Source organism: Desmodus rotundus, chromosome X (genome assembly GCF_022682495.2).
Source record: "Desmodus rotundus isolate HL8 chromosome X, HLdesRot8A.1, whole genome shotgun sequence".
In the NCBI taxonomy this organism is placed as follows: domain Eukaryota; kingdom Metazoa; phylum Chordata; class Mammalia; order Chiroptera; family Phyllostomidae; genus Desmodus; species Desmodus rotundus.
In genome coordinates, this window is record NC_071400.1 from 6,025,872 (window position 1) to 6,043,692 (window position 17,821).

At 38.1% G+C, this 17,821-nt stretch overlaps 1 protein-coding gene across 4 annotated transcripts in view; it reads right to left on the reverse strand.

Annotated features, from left to right (window-relative positions):
• OPHN1 (oligophrenin 1) overlaps positions 1–17,821 on the reverse strand; it is a 268,416-nt gene that overhangs the window by 142,625 nt on the left and 107,970 nt on the right. For all 4 annotated transcript variants that reach the window (XM_045191252.3, XM_071220302.1, XM_045191250.3 and 1 more), the window contains 2 exons: positions 12,948–13,009; positions 8,173–8,244 (listed from right to left, as the gene is read on the reverse strand). In XM_045191252.3, coding sequence (XP_045047187.2) covers positions 8,173–8,244; positions 12,948–13,009 — 134 coding nt within the window. The remainder of the gene's footprint in view (positions 1–8,172; positions 8,245–12,947; positions 13,010–17,821) is intronic.

Sequence of the window (17,821 nt, forward strand, 5' to 3'; positions counted from 1 at the left end):
CATTGACACATCAAAATCATCCAAAGTCTATACTTTACATCAGAATTCACTCCTGGAGTTTTACATTCTAGTGGTTTGAACAAATGTATAATGCCTGTATCCATCATTATGGTATCCTACAGAGTATTTTCGCTGCCAAAAGCTCTGTACTCTATCTATTCATCCCTTGCCTTACCAACCTCTGCTCTTTTTATTGTTTCCATAGGTTTGACTTTTTCAAAATGTCATATAATTGAAATCATACAGTATGTAATCTTATTGAATTCTTTCACTTAGCAATATACACTTAAGTTTCCTCTGTGGCTGTTCATGGCTTTATAGCTCATCTCTTTTCAGTTCCGAATAGTACGGCATGGTCTGGGTGCACCACACTTTACATTTCACTCAATGCTAAAGAACATCCTGGTTGCTTCTGAGTTTCAGCAATTATGAAGAAAGCTGCTAGAAACATCCACGTTGAGGTTTTTGCATAGACATAAAATTTCACCTCCTTTGGGTAAATACCAAGGACTGTAACTGTTGGATCACATGGTAAGAGTATATATATATAGTTTTCTAAGAAATTGCCAAACTGTCTTCCAAAGTGGCTGCACCACTTTGCATTCCCATCACCACTGAATGAGAGTTCCTGATGCTCCTCATGCTCACCAGCATTTCGTGTGGTCGGTGTTGTGGATTATAGCCTTCTAATAAGTGTGTAGTGATATCTCATTGTTATTTTACTATGCCCTTCTCTAATAACATATGATGTGAAACACCTTTTCATATGATTATTTGCAATTTGTATATTTTCTTTGGTGAGGTGTCTGTTAAGTTCTTTGACCCACTTTTTAATCCAGTTGTTTGCTTTCTCATTGTTGAGTATTAAGAGTTCTTTGTAAAGTTGTGGTACATATACGCAATGGAATATTACTTGGCCATAAAAAAGGAATGAAATCTTACCATTTGCAACAGTATGGATGGACCTAGAGGGTATTATGCTAAGTGAAGTAAGTCGGTCGAGAAAGACAAATACCATATGATGTCACTTATATGTGGAGTCTAATGAACAAAATAAATGAACAAACAAAATTGAAACAGACTCATAGACACAGAGAACAAACACATGGTTGCCAGAGAGGAGGGGGGTTCAGGTACTGAGTGAAAAAAACAAAGGGATTGAGAAGTACAAATCGATAGTTATAAAATAGTCACAGGGATGTAAAGAACAGCATAGGAAATAGAGTCAATAATATTGTAATAACTATGCACAGTGCCAGGTGGGTACTGAAAGTAACAGGGGTGATCACTTCATAAAGTAAATGACTATGTAACCACTATGCTGTACACCTGAAACTAATACAAAACAATATTGAATCTAAACTGTAGTTGAAAAATAAAATTTAAAAAAAAGTTCTTTGTATACTTTGGATCGTGGTCCTTTATCAGATACGCATGTTGCAAATGTTATCTCCCAATCTGTGGCTTGTCTTCTCATTCACTTGACATCATTTTTCAAGGGGAAGAACTTTTTAAAAAACTTTAATGAAGTCTACCCGATCAATTATGTCTTTCATGCATTGTGCCTTTGATATTGTATCTAAAAAGTCATCACCGTCCCCAAGATCACGTAGATTTTCTTCTATGTTATCTTCTAAGACTTTCAGAGCTGTGCGTTTTACAATACATTTCGGTCTATGAAAGATCTTTTTTTGCATATGGATTCATTTTTTGCATGTGGATGTCCAGTTGTTCCAGTACCATTTGTTGAAAAGACTATCTTTGCTCCATTGTACTGTCATTTGCTCCTTTGCCAAAGATAGTTGACTAGATTAGCTTGGATTTATTTCTGGGCTCGAGACTCACAACGCAACATCAGCTGCTCACTGGGTCTCCCGCCTGCTGCCCTACCCTAAAGATTTTGGAATTGTCTGCCTATACAATCATGTCAGCTGATTCCTTAAGATAAATCTCTCTCTACATATACACACATACAAATGCATATATATGCACATGTGCACAGACACACACACACAAACAACCTATTGGTTCTACTGGTTCCATTTCTCTGGAGAATCGTGACTAACACATGATATATAATAACATTTGGAATGATTTGTGGCTGCAAGTCAACAAAAAGCCCAACTGACTCATTCAATCACTTTGTCCCTGGCCACTCTGTCCCTCCTCAACATCCTACTAGCCCTTAAGTTTTAATATACTGGAGCTTCAACAAACCCATTTGTTCATGTGAATTAATAGTTAAGAGTCTGGAATTACCTATGTTAGAAGGCATTTAATTTTACACTTTTCTGGTTTATAGTGGGAGTCAAGCAGCAGGAAGAAAATTATATCCATGTCATACAGAACAAAGGAATTAGCTTTTGAAACTGGAGAGACGAGACAGACCTGAATTTAAATCATGGCCCTGCTATTTTTGTAGCCTGGGTGACCATAGACAAGTTCTTACTCTCTCTAATCCTTGGTTTCTTCATCTATAAAACAAGGATAATATCTTCCTCACAGGGTACTGTGAGAATTAAATTCAGTATAAGACCCAATGCATAGTAAGTACTGAACCAATGTTAGTTCCCTTACCTTCCTCTATAAACCAAAAATTTTAGTTCTTTTTCTTTTCTGCTCAATCCTTCCACGACCCCCCTATCCTTCCCCCCAGAGCTGTCAGCCTGCTCTCTATCTATGAATTTGTCTCTATTTTGTTCGTTAGTTTATTTTGTTCATTAGATTCCACATACGAGTGAAATCACATGGTATTTGTCTTTCTCTGACTGGATTATTTCACTTAGCATAATGTTCTCCAAGTCCATCCATGTCATCTCAAAGAATAAAATATTCTTCATTTTTACAGCCAAGTAGTACTCCATTGTGTAAATGTACGACAGCTATTGTATCCACTCTATCTACAAAATATTTTTAAATTTATTAGACCTAAACGGTAGCCACTAACCACAAGTAGCTATTAAGATTTAAATTAATTAGAATTAAATAATCTTTAAAATTCAATTCCTCAGTCACACTAGACACATTTCAATTGTGCACTAGCCTCATATGGCTAGAAGGTACTTAGTGGACAACTCAGACATAGAACATTCGACATTTCTTCCAAAAAAAAAAAAAAAAAAGCAGAATCCACAAATTACAATCCAATTCAAGGGGTTACGTGCAGTTGAGTTCCCTCATCTCCTACCAGCCAGCTGCTATCAGAACAGGGTTACAAGCTTACTTCAGTCTGGCTCATTTGAGCAAGGTCACGCTTGTAATTACAAATACAACCTAAAATAGTTCACACAGAAAGGACACTGAGGTAGAGGAGAGGAGTGGATAACAGCCTCATTTTCATTGCAGAAGGGAGAAAAGAAATTTTGGTTCAAGGATACAATTCCTTTCTGCTGCAGTGAGGGATGGCAAGGGAGCTAGAAAACAGACATGACCTCCTCCCTGGGCAGAGTCCATTCTATATCGTTAACAATGGGGATAACACTCCCTTTTAACCCTCTACTCTCCAAGCTAAATGTAGCTGCTTTTCTAGTTTTAGGGACAGACTACCTTGTAAAAGGATCTGATCAATAACACAATCACATTAGCCTGTGGTTGCAAGAGAGTAGATTTGTCTTCTGTATACAGAGTAGAGACATATTTGCTGAACCGAATTCCCTTACATCTTCCTGAATCAGCTTATATTCGCCTTGGATGTGGAGCAAAGACAACATTTTTGTACCACCAGTGATGACATCAATTGGCACAACCACTGGAGATCACGTTGGCAATATATCTCATAAAGATGTGCATGTCCTACAATGCAGACATTCTATTTCTCTGTTATAAAGCTTCAAACGTGCACAAGAAGACACGTACACCACTTTTATAGGAGAATTGGTTATACTAGCATAAAGTGGAAGCAACTGACTCATCAATCAACGAGAGAATGCTTAAAAAAATCATGATATATTCTCACAATGGGATACTGTGTAGCAATAAAAACGAAAGAACTCCAGTTAAATAAATGAACACAGGCTGGGCAAAAGTAGGTTTACAGTTATAAGTATGCAAATATAGCTTATTCTTATATTATTTATTAATTATTGTATTATTTTCCATATGAACAACTGTAAACCTACTCTTGCCCACCCCTGTCTATAATTTAGAGTGAAAAAAAACCAAGGTGCAAAAAGAATACATGCAGAATTTTTCCTTTTTTATAGATGTGAAAAAACAATAATAGCATAGTATGCTTACTACGTGTCACATTGTTCTAAGTATTCTATGATACCACTTTTCACTGCTTACAACAACTCTGTAAGGCAGGTACTATTATTCAATACAGTTAAGGAAGCCAAGACCCACAGAAGTGAAGTGAGTTGCCGAAGCTCAACGCCTGGGAAGTTGAAGAGCTGGGATATAGACCTATGCCATCGGGGTCCAGAGTCCGCAGGTCCAAGGCTGTACTCCGTAAAACAACACTAAATATTGCTTAGGGAGATTACCTCTGTGAGGAAAGGCAGCGAAAGCCTAACAGGAGAGGAAGGTCCATATGTGAAGATTATGAGGAGGATGAACCATAGCACTTCCCTCAACCGATGCCCCCTTACATGGACATACACACCAGAATTTCAATGGAAGACATGTGGTGAAGAAATATTAATGTTCTTTTTTGAATGTTTAAAAGATTATGAGATATCATGGAAAATACCCTGCACAAATCTGAATGTTCACAGCTGAACACACCCGTGTAATCAGCACTCAAAAAACAAATCATTAACGACACCCTTAAAGGCTCCCTCGTGCCCATTTTTGTCACCAACGCCCCCACGTTGGCGTAACCGCTATCCTGGTTCTAACACCATCACTTAGTTCTACCTGTTTTTGAACTTTATAGAAATAAAGTTCAAACAGTAGGTACTACTGCTTTTAGGACTGTTTTTCCCCTCAACCTTATACAGGACAGGGCAAAAGTAGGTTTACAGTTGTCAGTACGCAAAACAGTTTATTCGTGTATTATTATTCATTTATTGACTACTGTATTACTTATTAACCTACTTTTGCCCAGCCCTGCATTTGTTAGATTCATCCATATCGTGGTAAACAGCAGCTCTAGTTCACACATCTCATGGCTGTAAAGTAATGCAAATGCATCACAATGGATTTACCCACTCAGTCCTTGATAGGCATTATTCGTCTTTTCTTTTCGAGCCTTCCCACAGCATCCCCGCAAAGCTAGGCTCAGAGTGCAGTGCAGTGGGAAGTGCACAGTTTCTGGAGTAACAAAAATCTGGATGAAACTCGCTTCTGTTAACAACCTGATATTATATATCATGTATGTGTTACTGGACAGGATATTTGGCCATCATGAATCTTGACTTTCTCATCAGTAGGATATGAATAATAATGATTAGCCATGATAACACAGAGCAAGTGCCTAGCAGGCAGTAATTACTATTATCAGGCTTGTAAAATATTTGCTGTTGGCTTGGAAATCACTTATGGATTACTGTCACCTAGTTTAGCTCCTGTAGCATTTTCCCCTCTCCCAAGGCATGCACTGGCCTTTGGGTTGCAGGGCACACTGATACCTTGGGCTGCGTCTACCCTATCAGGATTGTGGCTTGTTCCATCTCCTGTATTGTTTTCAGCCCCATCTACCTCCAGAGCAGGTGGTTTTCCTAAACTTCTTTCTATAATCTCTGTTCCCAGAGAAGAAACAGCAGCAAGCCTGACAATCCCACATCTTGCTGCCAAGGCCTTCTTGGGTGAGAACACGCTATCATAGCTTCCACAACAGCTCCAACTCTCCAAAAAGTGGGCTAAATACATCCTCAGATGTGTTAGACAGTTTGGCCCTGGTCCCACCAGAGACCACACAAAGGCTCGATTCAGCGGCGGTTCCTCTCTGGCAAGGGCATCCTTGAAAGGGAACTGAAAACATCATACTGTGGGCAATTCTGACAAGACCTCAAAAATATGAATCAAAGAGTACAAATGCTCTCCCTGTCATGGGTCTAAGGGGGATGACTGAGTCTTTATTCTGCAGCCTCCAATGGATGGCCCAGCATTCTGCGCTGCAAGATGAAAGATCCATTATGAACTGAGATGGACTAAGCCTTATTTGTCCTCCCTTGACCTTGGGGGTGGGGGTTGCATGGTGGTGAGAAGGGAAGTAGTGGTGGAATCGGTTCTACTAATTAAGTGAGAGCTAAAATATACACATGGGGGAGGACCCACAAACTGTGCATGTGCTGGCACTTGAGAGATGAGAGGGAGAGAAGGAGTTAACCAAACAGGCGTTTAGGGTAGGTGTGCAAAGAACTCTAAAGCCAGCAGACAAGAAATTGGGAGAAAAGGGTAAAGAAGGGGATCATCCTTGACCTATCCTAGTCACCAGAAATAAATACTTACATTAACCCAATAAGAAATGTCAAAATGCATAGGCTCAGAGCCAAGAAACTTGAGTTCAAATCCTGGATTTGTCACTTGCGTTTGCCACTGTAAAATGAGCCTAATAATAACTGCCAACAATATTTAACTAAGGTTCGAGGCTACAAAAGGAACATCACCAATGCTGACAGTGACAAGTGAAGATGTGGCTGATGGGAGTCGAGGGTTAAAAAGCAATAAAGACAGAGGTGCTAATATCTTCATTTTGTAAAGCTATAGTCCAATGTTGACGGAGTAAGAAATAGGGGTTTTAGTATATTATTTAAAGTAACAGAGGGAAGCAATAGAATAACTAAAAGGATGTTATAATCATCAAAAATTGGAAGAGGAAAAGAGGAAGGTGTGAGCAATGATGTCCTGTATTCATAACATGAAGAAATAATTTCTGAAGTTGATAAATCAAGAAATAGCCATATAAGCATATTTTTCAAATATATAAAAGCAAGCATCAAAATAATAAAAATAAAAATGGTTAAAAATGAATGCCTGTGAAGAGTATGGAAAGATGAAGACTGGTGAGCTTTTTCACACATCCTATTATACAATTTTCATTTAATTATATGTGTATGTGGATTATATATAATTTAAAATTTCAGAATGCAAAATCTTAGCACCACTTTTAAAAAACTTAATGGTGGTAAAATGCAAGCAGTCTGATGAAAATGCAGATTACACATTAAAGTTAAAAGAAAACCAATGTCACCCAACTGCAGAAATATGCAAACTGCCATACACAGGTTGAAAGACATACCCTATCACACTGGAAAAGGAGAGCTATCAGGTTTTTGCATAAAATGGTGATTTGCAAAATTTTTAACCAATAGACTTCTTTTTTAAAAGAAATGTTGCCCCCAAAAATCTACCACGTAAAACAGATCCAAGGGAAACTGCTCTGGGTAAAGCAGGAAGTTAGTTAGGAGCCGCACCTAAACAGTTTCTCCTGGGGGGGGGGGGGGAACCCTCTAATGGAGATGACACCTGTGAAATCATCTGGCCCATGAATCCACGCTTGGGAAGCCAATCATCTCATAGCAATTCAGAAGCTACTGCCTAACATTGTAGGAAGCCAAAAAACACTAGCTGGTGTGGCTCAGTGGATTGAGTGCCAGCTTGCAAACTGAAAGGTTCAATTCCCAAGCCTGAGTTGCTGGCCAGGTCCCCAGTAGGGGGTGTGCAAGAGGCAACCACACACTGATGTTTCTCTCCCTCTCTTTCTCTGGCCCTTCCCCTCTGTCTAAAAATAAATAAATAAAATCTTTAAAAGAATAAATAAATAAATCCTGGCTCCTGTCACTTACTAACTATATAGCTATGGTCATGTCCTTTACCTTGTCCAAAGCTCAGGACTCATTTGTAAATGGGTCCTAAAATCTAGTCCTTCAGATGTATCTGCTGATAACACCAGAACCTTACAGTGTTGGGATTGGAGAATGAATGTAAAGCATCCGGCCCAGTGCTCAGTCAGTACGTAGTAAGTAGGCTTTAAATAATAGTGGTTATTATCAAGCTCCTAATTTGCCAAATGGAGAACCTGAAGCCCCAAAAGAGAAGTGTCTTGTCCATAGATACATGGCTAGTTGGAAGCACAGCCAGAAGTCAATTAATTTTCTCTCTCTTTTTTGATTATGAGGTTTCTTACAGAGACAAACCCTTCTCACTGAAAAAAACTTAAAAGTGATTGCCAAACAACTATTAAATCGCTGTAAAAATATATATCTTGTGCGTGAGGAGAAAATGTACCTTGGTGAAGCCTATTTGCTCCTTCCGAAAAGTTTCCAGGGGTTTGATCAGCAGATCACTAGCATTGTGTACCTAGAAAAAAGAAAGAACACACAAAACGACTATTAAATTAGTGAAAATCAGATCCTTGTTACTAGGGCATTTCCTTGTAACACACCATCCTGCAAAATGTTAACTAGTGAGCTGGCTTGTTTGGTTTTGTTACAGTTTTCTTCCTATCTTGATCTCTTAAAATCAAATGCTTTGAGAGGACATTGGGGAAGGAATATTAGGGGCATTTCCCTGTAATTCTACCAGTGGTCTGATCAGAGATTTTCACTGATAAATATCCAGAGTCCTGCGCCGAAGTGGACACAGGAGGCCTAAAGTTTGTGTAGTAAGGAGTAGAGAAAGGGAATGAAAAATACATGAAAAGGCCAAGCACAAACCATTTCATGGGAGGTAAATGAGTTAGCAGTAATAGCATTAGGATAAATCCTGGGATAAATTGTTTCCAGTCCTGTCCCGGTGTGCCATCAAACCAGAACATCTCCTTCAGAATTTGCCATGTATTAAAACGTCACAGAGAACAGTAGACCAAGCCTTCCAATTACCTAACTGTAGATGCTTAGACACAGCCTGTCCAGGTACTAAAATATTGGCATTGATATGCTTCTGGAAATATAAAAACATCTTCTCCAAACTGAACCCCTTGCTCAACGGGCAGGGAGAGATACAAAGCTTTGTTTTCATGTAAACCTCTTGGGAGAAGGCATCTGTCCAAGGCAACAAGTGGGGTTTGTTTCTTCAGTGGTGTGAATCATTGGCACTTCATTGGAGGACATCAGAAAACACATCTGAAGGTCCGGGTTTTAGGACCCACTGTGTTAATTTTGATTTATTACAAGATGGGCCAGTGAGCAAACTGGCTTCCTAGTCAGATGAGACGTAAAATATCAGTCAGACAAGACTGATCTTCACAAAAATAGAAGACAGAGTAGAAAGCCAATTTTTACTAGTCCCATATTCTCCAAACTAGGAAGCCATTTTTAAACTACCACCAAAAAGCATGGCAAATTGGGGTGTTAATACAGGTATTTTATCCGGGTCCTGAAGGCACTTTGGACCTCCTGTTTTGTGTCCAGGTATGAGTCAAGGTTCAATTACGTGGGCAAACTCTTACCCAATCAAAGCCCCACTAGGAGAAAAGTCCCTACCTGTTATCTCAGGGTAGCATCTGCAGGATAATAAATGACTTTCTCAACACATTAGTGAGTTTATCCAACCAGGTTTCTATGAATGAAGCCCAAATTAACACTAGATATGGCATTTAGTGGGATACAGATGGTATTCAATCCAGTAGTGCAAAATTGCTTAGGAATCGTTGATGATTAATCAGTTACTAAAAGAAGGCAACAAGGATACACTGTTTTAAATATCACAGGCCTCTGTAGGCTATTCTTGGCAGTCCTCAAAGACAGACCCTTGCACGCTGCTTACGAAGTCCCCTTCAGAGTCATAAAGGCATCTAAGCATGCATCCCATCTTTAATCATAGAGGAAGTCTGTCATCCAGACTTTTAAAGGCCACCTTCTGAAGTTCTACAACCTCCCCTAGGGTACTGTTGAAGAAATCACAGCTGGGATGTTCCCCTTCATTTCTTCCACGCACAGTTCCTTCCACAATTTAAATTCATTTCTGAGAATGACTAGAACATTTGCAATGATCACATGCAAGGGCTTTGAACTTCCTTCCTGTTCCTCTGAAGCTTCTTTTGGACTCTTCTTATAGAAAGCATAAAAAGCTAATTAACACCTCCCGCATTATCCATATTGGAGTATAGGAGTCCTTTTACCACAGTTCCAGGAAATGGAAGAGGTGCAGTCAAGCAATGAATTCCTGGCATGTTGTGAAAGGCCTCATTGAGCCTAACCTCCACAGCATTCCTGAAATCAAATGGGAAATGGGGAGCCAACACTCAATACATGATTGAAGAGTTGTGGGGACAAAAGGGCACAACATAATTAAAGACAGAAGAAAATGAGTCAGTCCTTTGGCAAAGAGCCAGCAAGAAGGGTGAGAAAAACAACATCTCAAAAGATGAATCCTACTTCAATATTTTAGAGCTTTGGAATTGGGTAAATAAAAGCCATCAAGAAACAACTACGGCTGAAGAGAAATACAGCTGAGCTCTCCAATGGTATCTGAATGAAATGGGGGTGAATGCCTTTGAGATCAACATTGGCAGCAGTTCACAAACTCTTCAGGCAGAGAAAGAAAAACACTTAGTAGAGTGTGGCTTAGCTAGTGGGTCATCTACCAGGCTCCAAGGGAACTACGCATATTGGTCACTCAGTATCCGTGGAGCAAATCTCTTAAACTAAGAAAGTTCCCAAGTGAAATTTCCACAAGCAGAATACTGGGAGCAACAAAAGATAACTAGAAAGAACACATAAATCAGTATTTTTTTTTTTGCTATTAATAAAACACTTCCATAGTCCTTATATCAGCGAAATAAGTGATTAGTCTACAGTCAACAAGTACCATATTTTGCCATGTATAATGCGTACCTTTTGCCCAAATTTTTGAGGGAAAAATAAGGATGTGCATTATACATGGGTAGTACCTGAGATACCTCGTATCTGGTTCTTGTGTTTTGTGATTACTTGTTACATAAAATTTCTTGGACCATAATATGTTCAATAATAAATGCTAAAATCACTTAATAATACAAAAACAGGTATCTAAATATAAATAAATAAATAATTGAATTTAAAAATGGAAACAAAACTTTTTTTCCTGAAAGTTTGGGCCACAAACGTGACTGCACATTATACACAGCAAAATGCGGTAAATTAGTGGCACGGCCATTATTAGATCCTAATAGTCTCTAATGGCTCTACCTCCAAGCCCTGCCTTCGATGCTACTTTTCTAGAGGCCTAGGTGAAATGAAAGCAGTATCCTGAGAAGTCAGTACCACAACGTTGGAAAGGAATAGTGATTACAGATGAAAGAACACTTGATATTAGACTAAATGGGCTTAACAAAACTGGTCTTCCAATAGGAAGTCATCTTATGAGAGGAAAGGCAGAATTCTTGGTTGCCCTCTAGAAAGGTCCAAAACCTCACCAAAGATGTTCTACAGATAGCAACTGAACACATAAAAAGATGTTCCACATCACGCGTCATCAGGAAAATGGAAATTACAACAGCAGTGAGGTTATCTCCAATATAACTATTAAAATGGGTAAAATCCAACCCACTCACAGCATCAAATGCTGGCAAGGATGTGAGGTAACAAGAAGCCTCATTCACTGCTGGTGGAAATGCAAATGTTACAGTCACTTTGGAAGACGGTTTGGCAGTTTGTTATAAAACTAGACTTACTCTGCAGCAATGCAGCAACTGCACTCTTTGGAATTTACGCAAAGGAGTTGAAAATTTACATCCACACAAAAATCTGCACACATGTGTATAGCAGCTTTATTCATAATTTCCAAAACTGAAAGCAACCAAGATTTCCTTCAGTTGGTGAAAGAATAAACAAACTGTGGTACATTCATATAATGGAATATAAATATCAATGATAAAAGGAAATGAGCTATCAAACCATGAATGAGAGAAAAGACGTGCAGGATCTTGAATACATACTGCTAAGTGAAAGAAGCAAATCTGGAAAGGCTACATACTGTATAACTCCAACGATATGACATTCTAGAAAAGGGAAAACGCAGTAAAAGGAAAGATCAGTGTTTGCCCGAGGTTCATATGTAAGGGAAGGAGGAAGGGATGAATAGGTTGACAACGGGCTTTTTAGGTTTATGAAAACACTCTGTATGATACTTTAATTGTGAATCCATGTCATTACACATTTGTCAAAAACCATAGACTGTTCAACATAAAGAGTAAAGCCTAATGTAAACTACGGACTGTAGTTAATAATATTGTGTCAATACTGCCTCAAGAATTGGGACAAATGTACCACACTTGCCAGATGTTAAAAATAGGGGAAATTGGATGTGGGAAGCGGTAGGGTAGGGGGAGAAAGGAAGTATATGAAATGTCTCTGTACTTTCCACTCAATTTTCCCATAAAACTAAAATTGCTGTAACTAGTAAAATGTATTATGTTTTAAAAATTAGACTTTAAATGTAAGAAAAAAGTTTCCATGTAGATTTAAGTAAAACAATCATATACCAATATAAATAAAGCCCAAATTATTTCTGTAAGCAAAAACATAAATAAATCAATAATTTGCTTAAAATCACTAAAGACTACAATTTTAGTGCGCATATTCAACAGTCCAGTTTAATGTTCTCTGAAACCCTTTCGCATTGAAATGAATAGGAATAGGATTTCCACACTAATTTCTCTCCACACAATGCTAAACTCTCACAGCTCGAGATAAAGCTTGAGATAGAATAACAAGATCTATTTCCTGTCTTTTTTAAAAATATTTTATTAATTTATTTCTAGACAGAAGGGAAGGGAGAGAGAAAGAGAGGGGGAGAAACATCAGTGTGTGGTTGCATCTTCCACACTCCCCACTGGGGACCTGGCCCGCAACCCGAGCATGTACCCTGACTGGGAATTGAACCAGCGACCCTTTGGTTTGCAGGCCAGCACTCAATCCACTGAGCCACAACAGCCAGGGCAATTTCCTAACTGTCTTTATAGTACCAGGCAGCTATGAGACAGAAACCAAACCAGCAAAGCATCCATCTAACCATGAAGACAGGAAAAATCCCCACTATCAGCAATGATCTAGGTTCCAGGCCCAGTGTTAGTAACCTACCATCATCATCCTTTCGTTTTCAACTTCACTGAGTAATTCAGCAAATTCCTTGAAGGATTCAGCTGGAAGGATAAAAGAAAAATACATCAAATTAATCATGGTACATGATGGGCAAGTGAGCAGAGATCTCCCAAGCTCACATGGCCGCTAAAGGAAGGCATCAAACCTAAGGCCAATAGGAGAATGTGTTTAGTGCCTACAGAATGTTTCTTTATTTTTCTTTTTTGTTCCTGCCAATTCTCCTACCCAAGAGATTTCTTTCTCCACTTTTATTGACATAATTGACACAGAACGCAGCATAAGTTTAGGGTGTACGGCATAATGACTCGACATACATATATTGAGAAATGATTACCATAATAAGTTTAGTTAGCATCCATCACCTCATATACTTACAAAAATATGTTTTTCCTTGTGGGAAGTCTTAGAAATTATTCTCTTTATAACTTTCAAATATACTACACAGCAGTATTTAACTACAGTTATCATGTTGTACATAACATCACCCATACTTAGTTATAACTGAAAGTCTACAACTCTGACCACCTTCACCCAATTGCCTCACTCAACCCCCAGCTCTAGCAATCACAAACTTGACTTCTTTTTCCATGAGTTTGGTTGTTTAGATTTCACATATAAGTGAGATCATACAGTATTTGTTTTTCTCTGTCTGATTCATTTCACTTAGCTTATCCCACTCAAGGTCCACACTTAAGGGGAATATACGACGAGGTCTGTCCAGAGGTATCCAGCCACGTACTATGAATAACGGAGACATTTATTGAAGAAGATACAAGATAAAAGAAACATTGTACATGGGGACAATGACGCCTCAGTCCCCTTCAAAGCAGGCACTTTGGGACCTCACAGAGTTCTCCCAATCACCATCAGCTGCCCTGTCGTATTTTCCTGAATCTCATCAATGGTCTGAAATCTCTTCCCTTTCAAAGGTGATTTTAGTTTTGGGAAAAGCTAGAAGTCCAGGGCACCAAATCTGGGCTGTAGGCAGGCTGAATACACCTGGGTAATTTGATGTTTTGACAAAAAACTCTGCATAAGACGTGATGCATGAGTGGGTGTGGTATGATGTGATGAAGCTGCCAATCACCAGTGGCCCATGGCTGTGGCCTTCTGAATCATCCTAATACTTTCCATAGGGGAATGTTCAAGTTTCACACAAAATCTGATATAGACTTGTTGCTCCACTCATTCAGACATTTTGAATGTGATGGCTACACAGTACACATGCTCACTCAATGGCATCGACTGTCCCTACTGACTATTACAGTGAAACTGTCATTGTTCACGCATGCATATTCCAGTCCACTCTCCTTGGCTGCCAGGTAACATCCATATCCAGCAAACCATTCTCATTAACAATGGGTGGACTTTTTCCGGACAGACCTCGTACATTCTTTTCAAGTGCACATGGAACATTCTACAGGATGGACCACATCTCAGGACACAAAACAAGTCTCAATGAATTCAAGAAAACTGAAATCATATCAAGCATCTTCTGTAACCACAATGGTATAAAAGTAGAAATCAATTACAGGAATAAAACTGAAGACACATGAACACATGGAGGCTAAATAAACTGTTACTAAACAATAAATGTGTCAACACTGAGATAAAGAAAGAAATCAAAAGATACCTTGAAACAAATGAAAATGAACACACAACAACCCAAAATCTCTGGGACACAGTGAGTATAGTTCTAAGAGGCAAATTCATAGCAATACAGGCCTACCTCAAGAAGCAAAAAAGAAAAAAAAAACTCAAATAAACAATCTAACCCTATAACTAAAGGAACTAGGAAAAGAACAACAAATAAAGCCCAAAGTAAGTCAAAGAAAGAAAATAATAAAGGCCAGAGCAGAAGTAAATAGCATAAAGACTAAAGAAAATACAAAGATCAATGCAACCAAGACCTGGTCCTTCAAAAAGATAAATAAGACTGAGAAATCTTTAAGCAGACTCACCAAGAAAAAAAAAAGAGAGAGAGAGAGAACCCAAATAAATAAAATCAGAAACAAAAGAGGTGAAGTAACAAGTGGCACCAAATAAACACAAAGGATTGTAAGAAAATATTACAAACAACTATATGCCAACAAACTGGACAATATGAATGAAATGAATTAATTTCTAGAAACATGCAATCATCCAAAAGTGAATGAAGAAGAATCATAAAGTCTGAATGGACAGATTACAACTAATTAAATCGAAGCAGTAATCAAAAAACAAACAAATGTCCTGGAATAGCTTCACAGGTGAGTTTTAGCAAACATTCAAAGAACCATCACCTACCCTTTTCAAACTATTCCAAAACATTAAAGAGGTGGGAATACTCCCAAGATCATTTTACAAGGCCAGCATTATCCCAATTCCAAAACCAGATAAAGACACTACAAAGAAAGAAAACTATAGGCCAATATGCCTAATGAACATAAATGCTAAAAACCTCAACAAAATGTTAGCAACCCCAATCCAGCAATATGTTAAAAAGATGGTACGCCATGATCCAGTGGGATTTATTCTGAGGATGTAAGGTGGTTTAATATCAGCAAACCAATAAATGTGATAAACCACATAAATAAAATGAAGAATAAAAATTATATGATCATATCAATAGATGAGAAAAAGCATTTGACATAATCCAGCACAAATTTATAATAAAACCTCTCAGCAAAGTTAGAATAGAGGAAACATACCTCAACGTAATAAATGCCATGTATGACAAACCCACAGCCTGTATCATACTCACTGGGCAAAAACTATAAGTGTTTCCCGTAAGATCATGAACAAGACAGGAATGTCCACTTTCACCGCTCTTACTCAACATAATACTGGAAGTCCTAGCCACAGCAATCAGACAAGAAGAAATAAAAGGCAACCAAATTGGAAAAGAGGAAGTAAAACTGTCATTATTTGCAGATGACATGATACTGTATATACAGAACCCTAAAGATTCCATCAAAAACTACTAGAACTGATCAATGAATTAATTAAGGTAGCAGAATACAAAATAAATATCCAGAAATTAGTTGCATTTTAATATACCCATAATGAACTATCAGAAAGCAGTAGGGGAATACAAAATAAATATCCAGAAATTAATTACATTTTCATACACCCATAATGAACTAACAGAAAGGAAAACTAAGAAAACAATTGCACTTACAATTGCATAAAAAATACCTAGGAATAACTATAACAAGGATGTAAAATACATGTACTCGGAAAATCATAAGACACTGAAGAAAGAAACTGAAGAAGAAACAAATAAGCAGAAGCACATACTATGTTCATGAATTAGAAGAATTAACATAATTAAAATGTCCATATGACCTCAGGTAATCTATAGAGTCAAAACAATTCCTATCAAAATACCAATGGCATGTTTCACTGAAGTAGAACAAATATCCCAAAACATCATATGGAACTACAAGAGTCCCCAAACAGCCCCAGCTATCTCGAGGAAGAAGAACAGAGTTGAAGAAATCACAGCACCTGCTATCAAACAATAATACAAGGCCATAGTAATCAAAACAGCCTGGAACTGATATAAAAGCAGACATATAGATCAATGGAACAGAAGAGAAAGCCCAAAAATAAGCTCATGCCTTTATAGTCAGTTAATATATGACAAAGGAGGCAAGAACATACAACGGTGTAAAGACAGTCCATTCAATAAATGGTAATAGGAAAATTGTACAAACGTGAGCCAAAAAAATGAAACTAGCCATGGCTGAGTAACTCAAGTAACTCAGTTGTTTATAGAGTCTTGCCCTGATACACTAATGTTGCAGTTTCGATCTCCAGTCAGGGTACATAAAAGAATCAGCCAATGAATGCATAAATAAATGAAACAAAAAATCTGTCTCTCCCTCTCTCTCTCAAAAAATCAATAAATTTTTTAAATGAAACTAGACTGACTTCTTACACCATACACAAGAATAATCACAAAATGGATTGAAGACTTAAATGTTAAGACTCGAAGCCATAAAAATCCTTGAAGAAAATATAAGCAGTAAAGTCTTGAAATTTCTCATAGATATTTTTTGTGATATATCACCTCAGGCAACAAAAACAAAAGAAAAAAATACACAAATGGAACTACATCAAACTAAAAAAATTTTGCTCAGTAAAGAAAACCATGAACAAAATGAAAAGACATCCCACTGAATGGGAGAACATATTTGGCAATGACGTATCTGATACAGGGTTAATACCCAAAATTTATAAAAAGCTTATACAACTCAACATGAAAAAAGCAAACAATCCCATTAAAAAATGGGCAAAAGGCAAAAGATTTATATGACCTGAAGAGAAACCAGAGCTTTTGACCTAGCAATACCACTGCTGAGATTATACCCTAAAAACCCTGAAAACCAATTCAAAAGAACCTATGCACCCCAATGTTCATAGCAGCACAATTTACAATAGCCAAGTGCTGGAAGGTGCCATCATCAAGTGGCTAAAAAAACTGTGGTACATTTACACAATGGAATACTATGCAAGAGAAAGAAAGAAGGAACTCCCATCCTTTGCGACAGCATGGATAGAACTGGAGAGCATTATGCTAAGTGAAATAAGCCAGCTGATGAAAGGCAAACAGCATATGATCCCACTTATATGTAGACTCTAATGAACAAAGTAAAGTGACAAACAAAATAGAAACAGACCCATAGATACAGAGGACAGACTGACAGCTGTCAGAGGGGAGGGGAATTGGGGGGCTGGGTGAAAAAGGTGAGGGGATTAAGCAAAGAAAAAACTCATAGTCACAGACAACAGCATGGTGATTACCAGAGGGAAAGGAGGGTGGGGGGAGGTAGAAGAGGGTAAAAGTGGGGAAAAGTGGCGATGGAAGG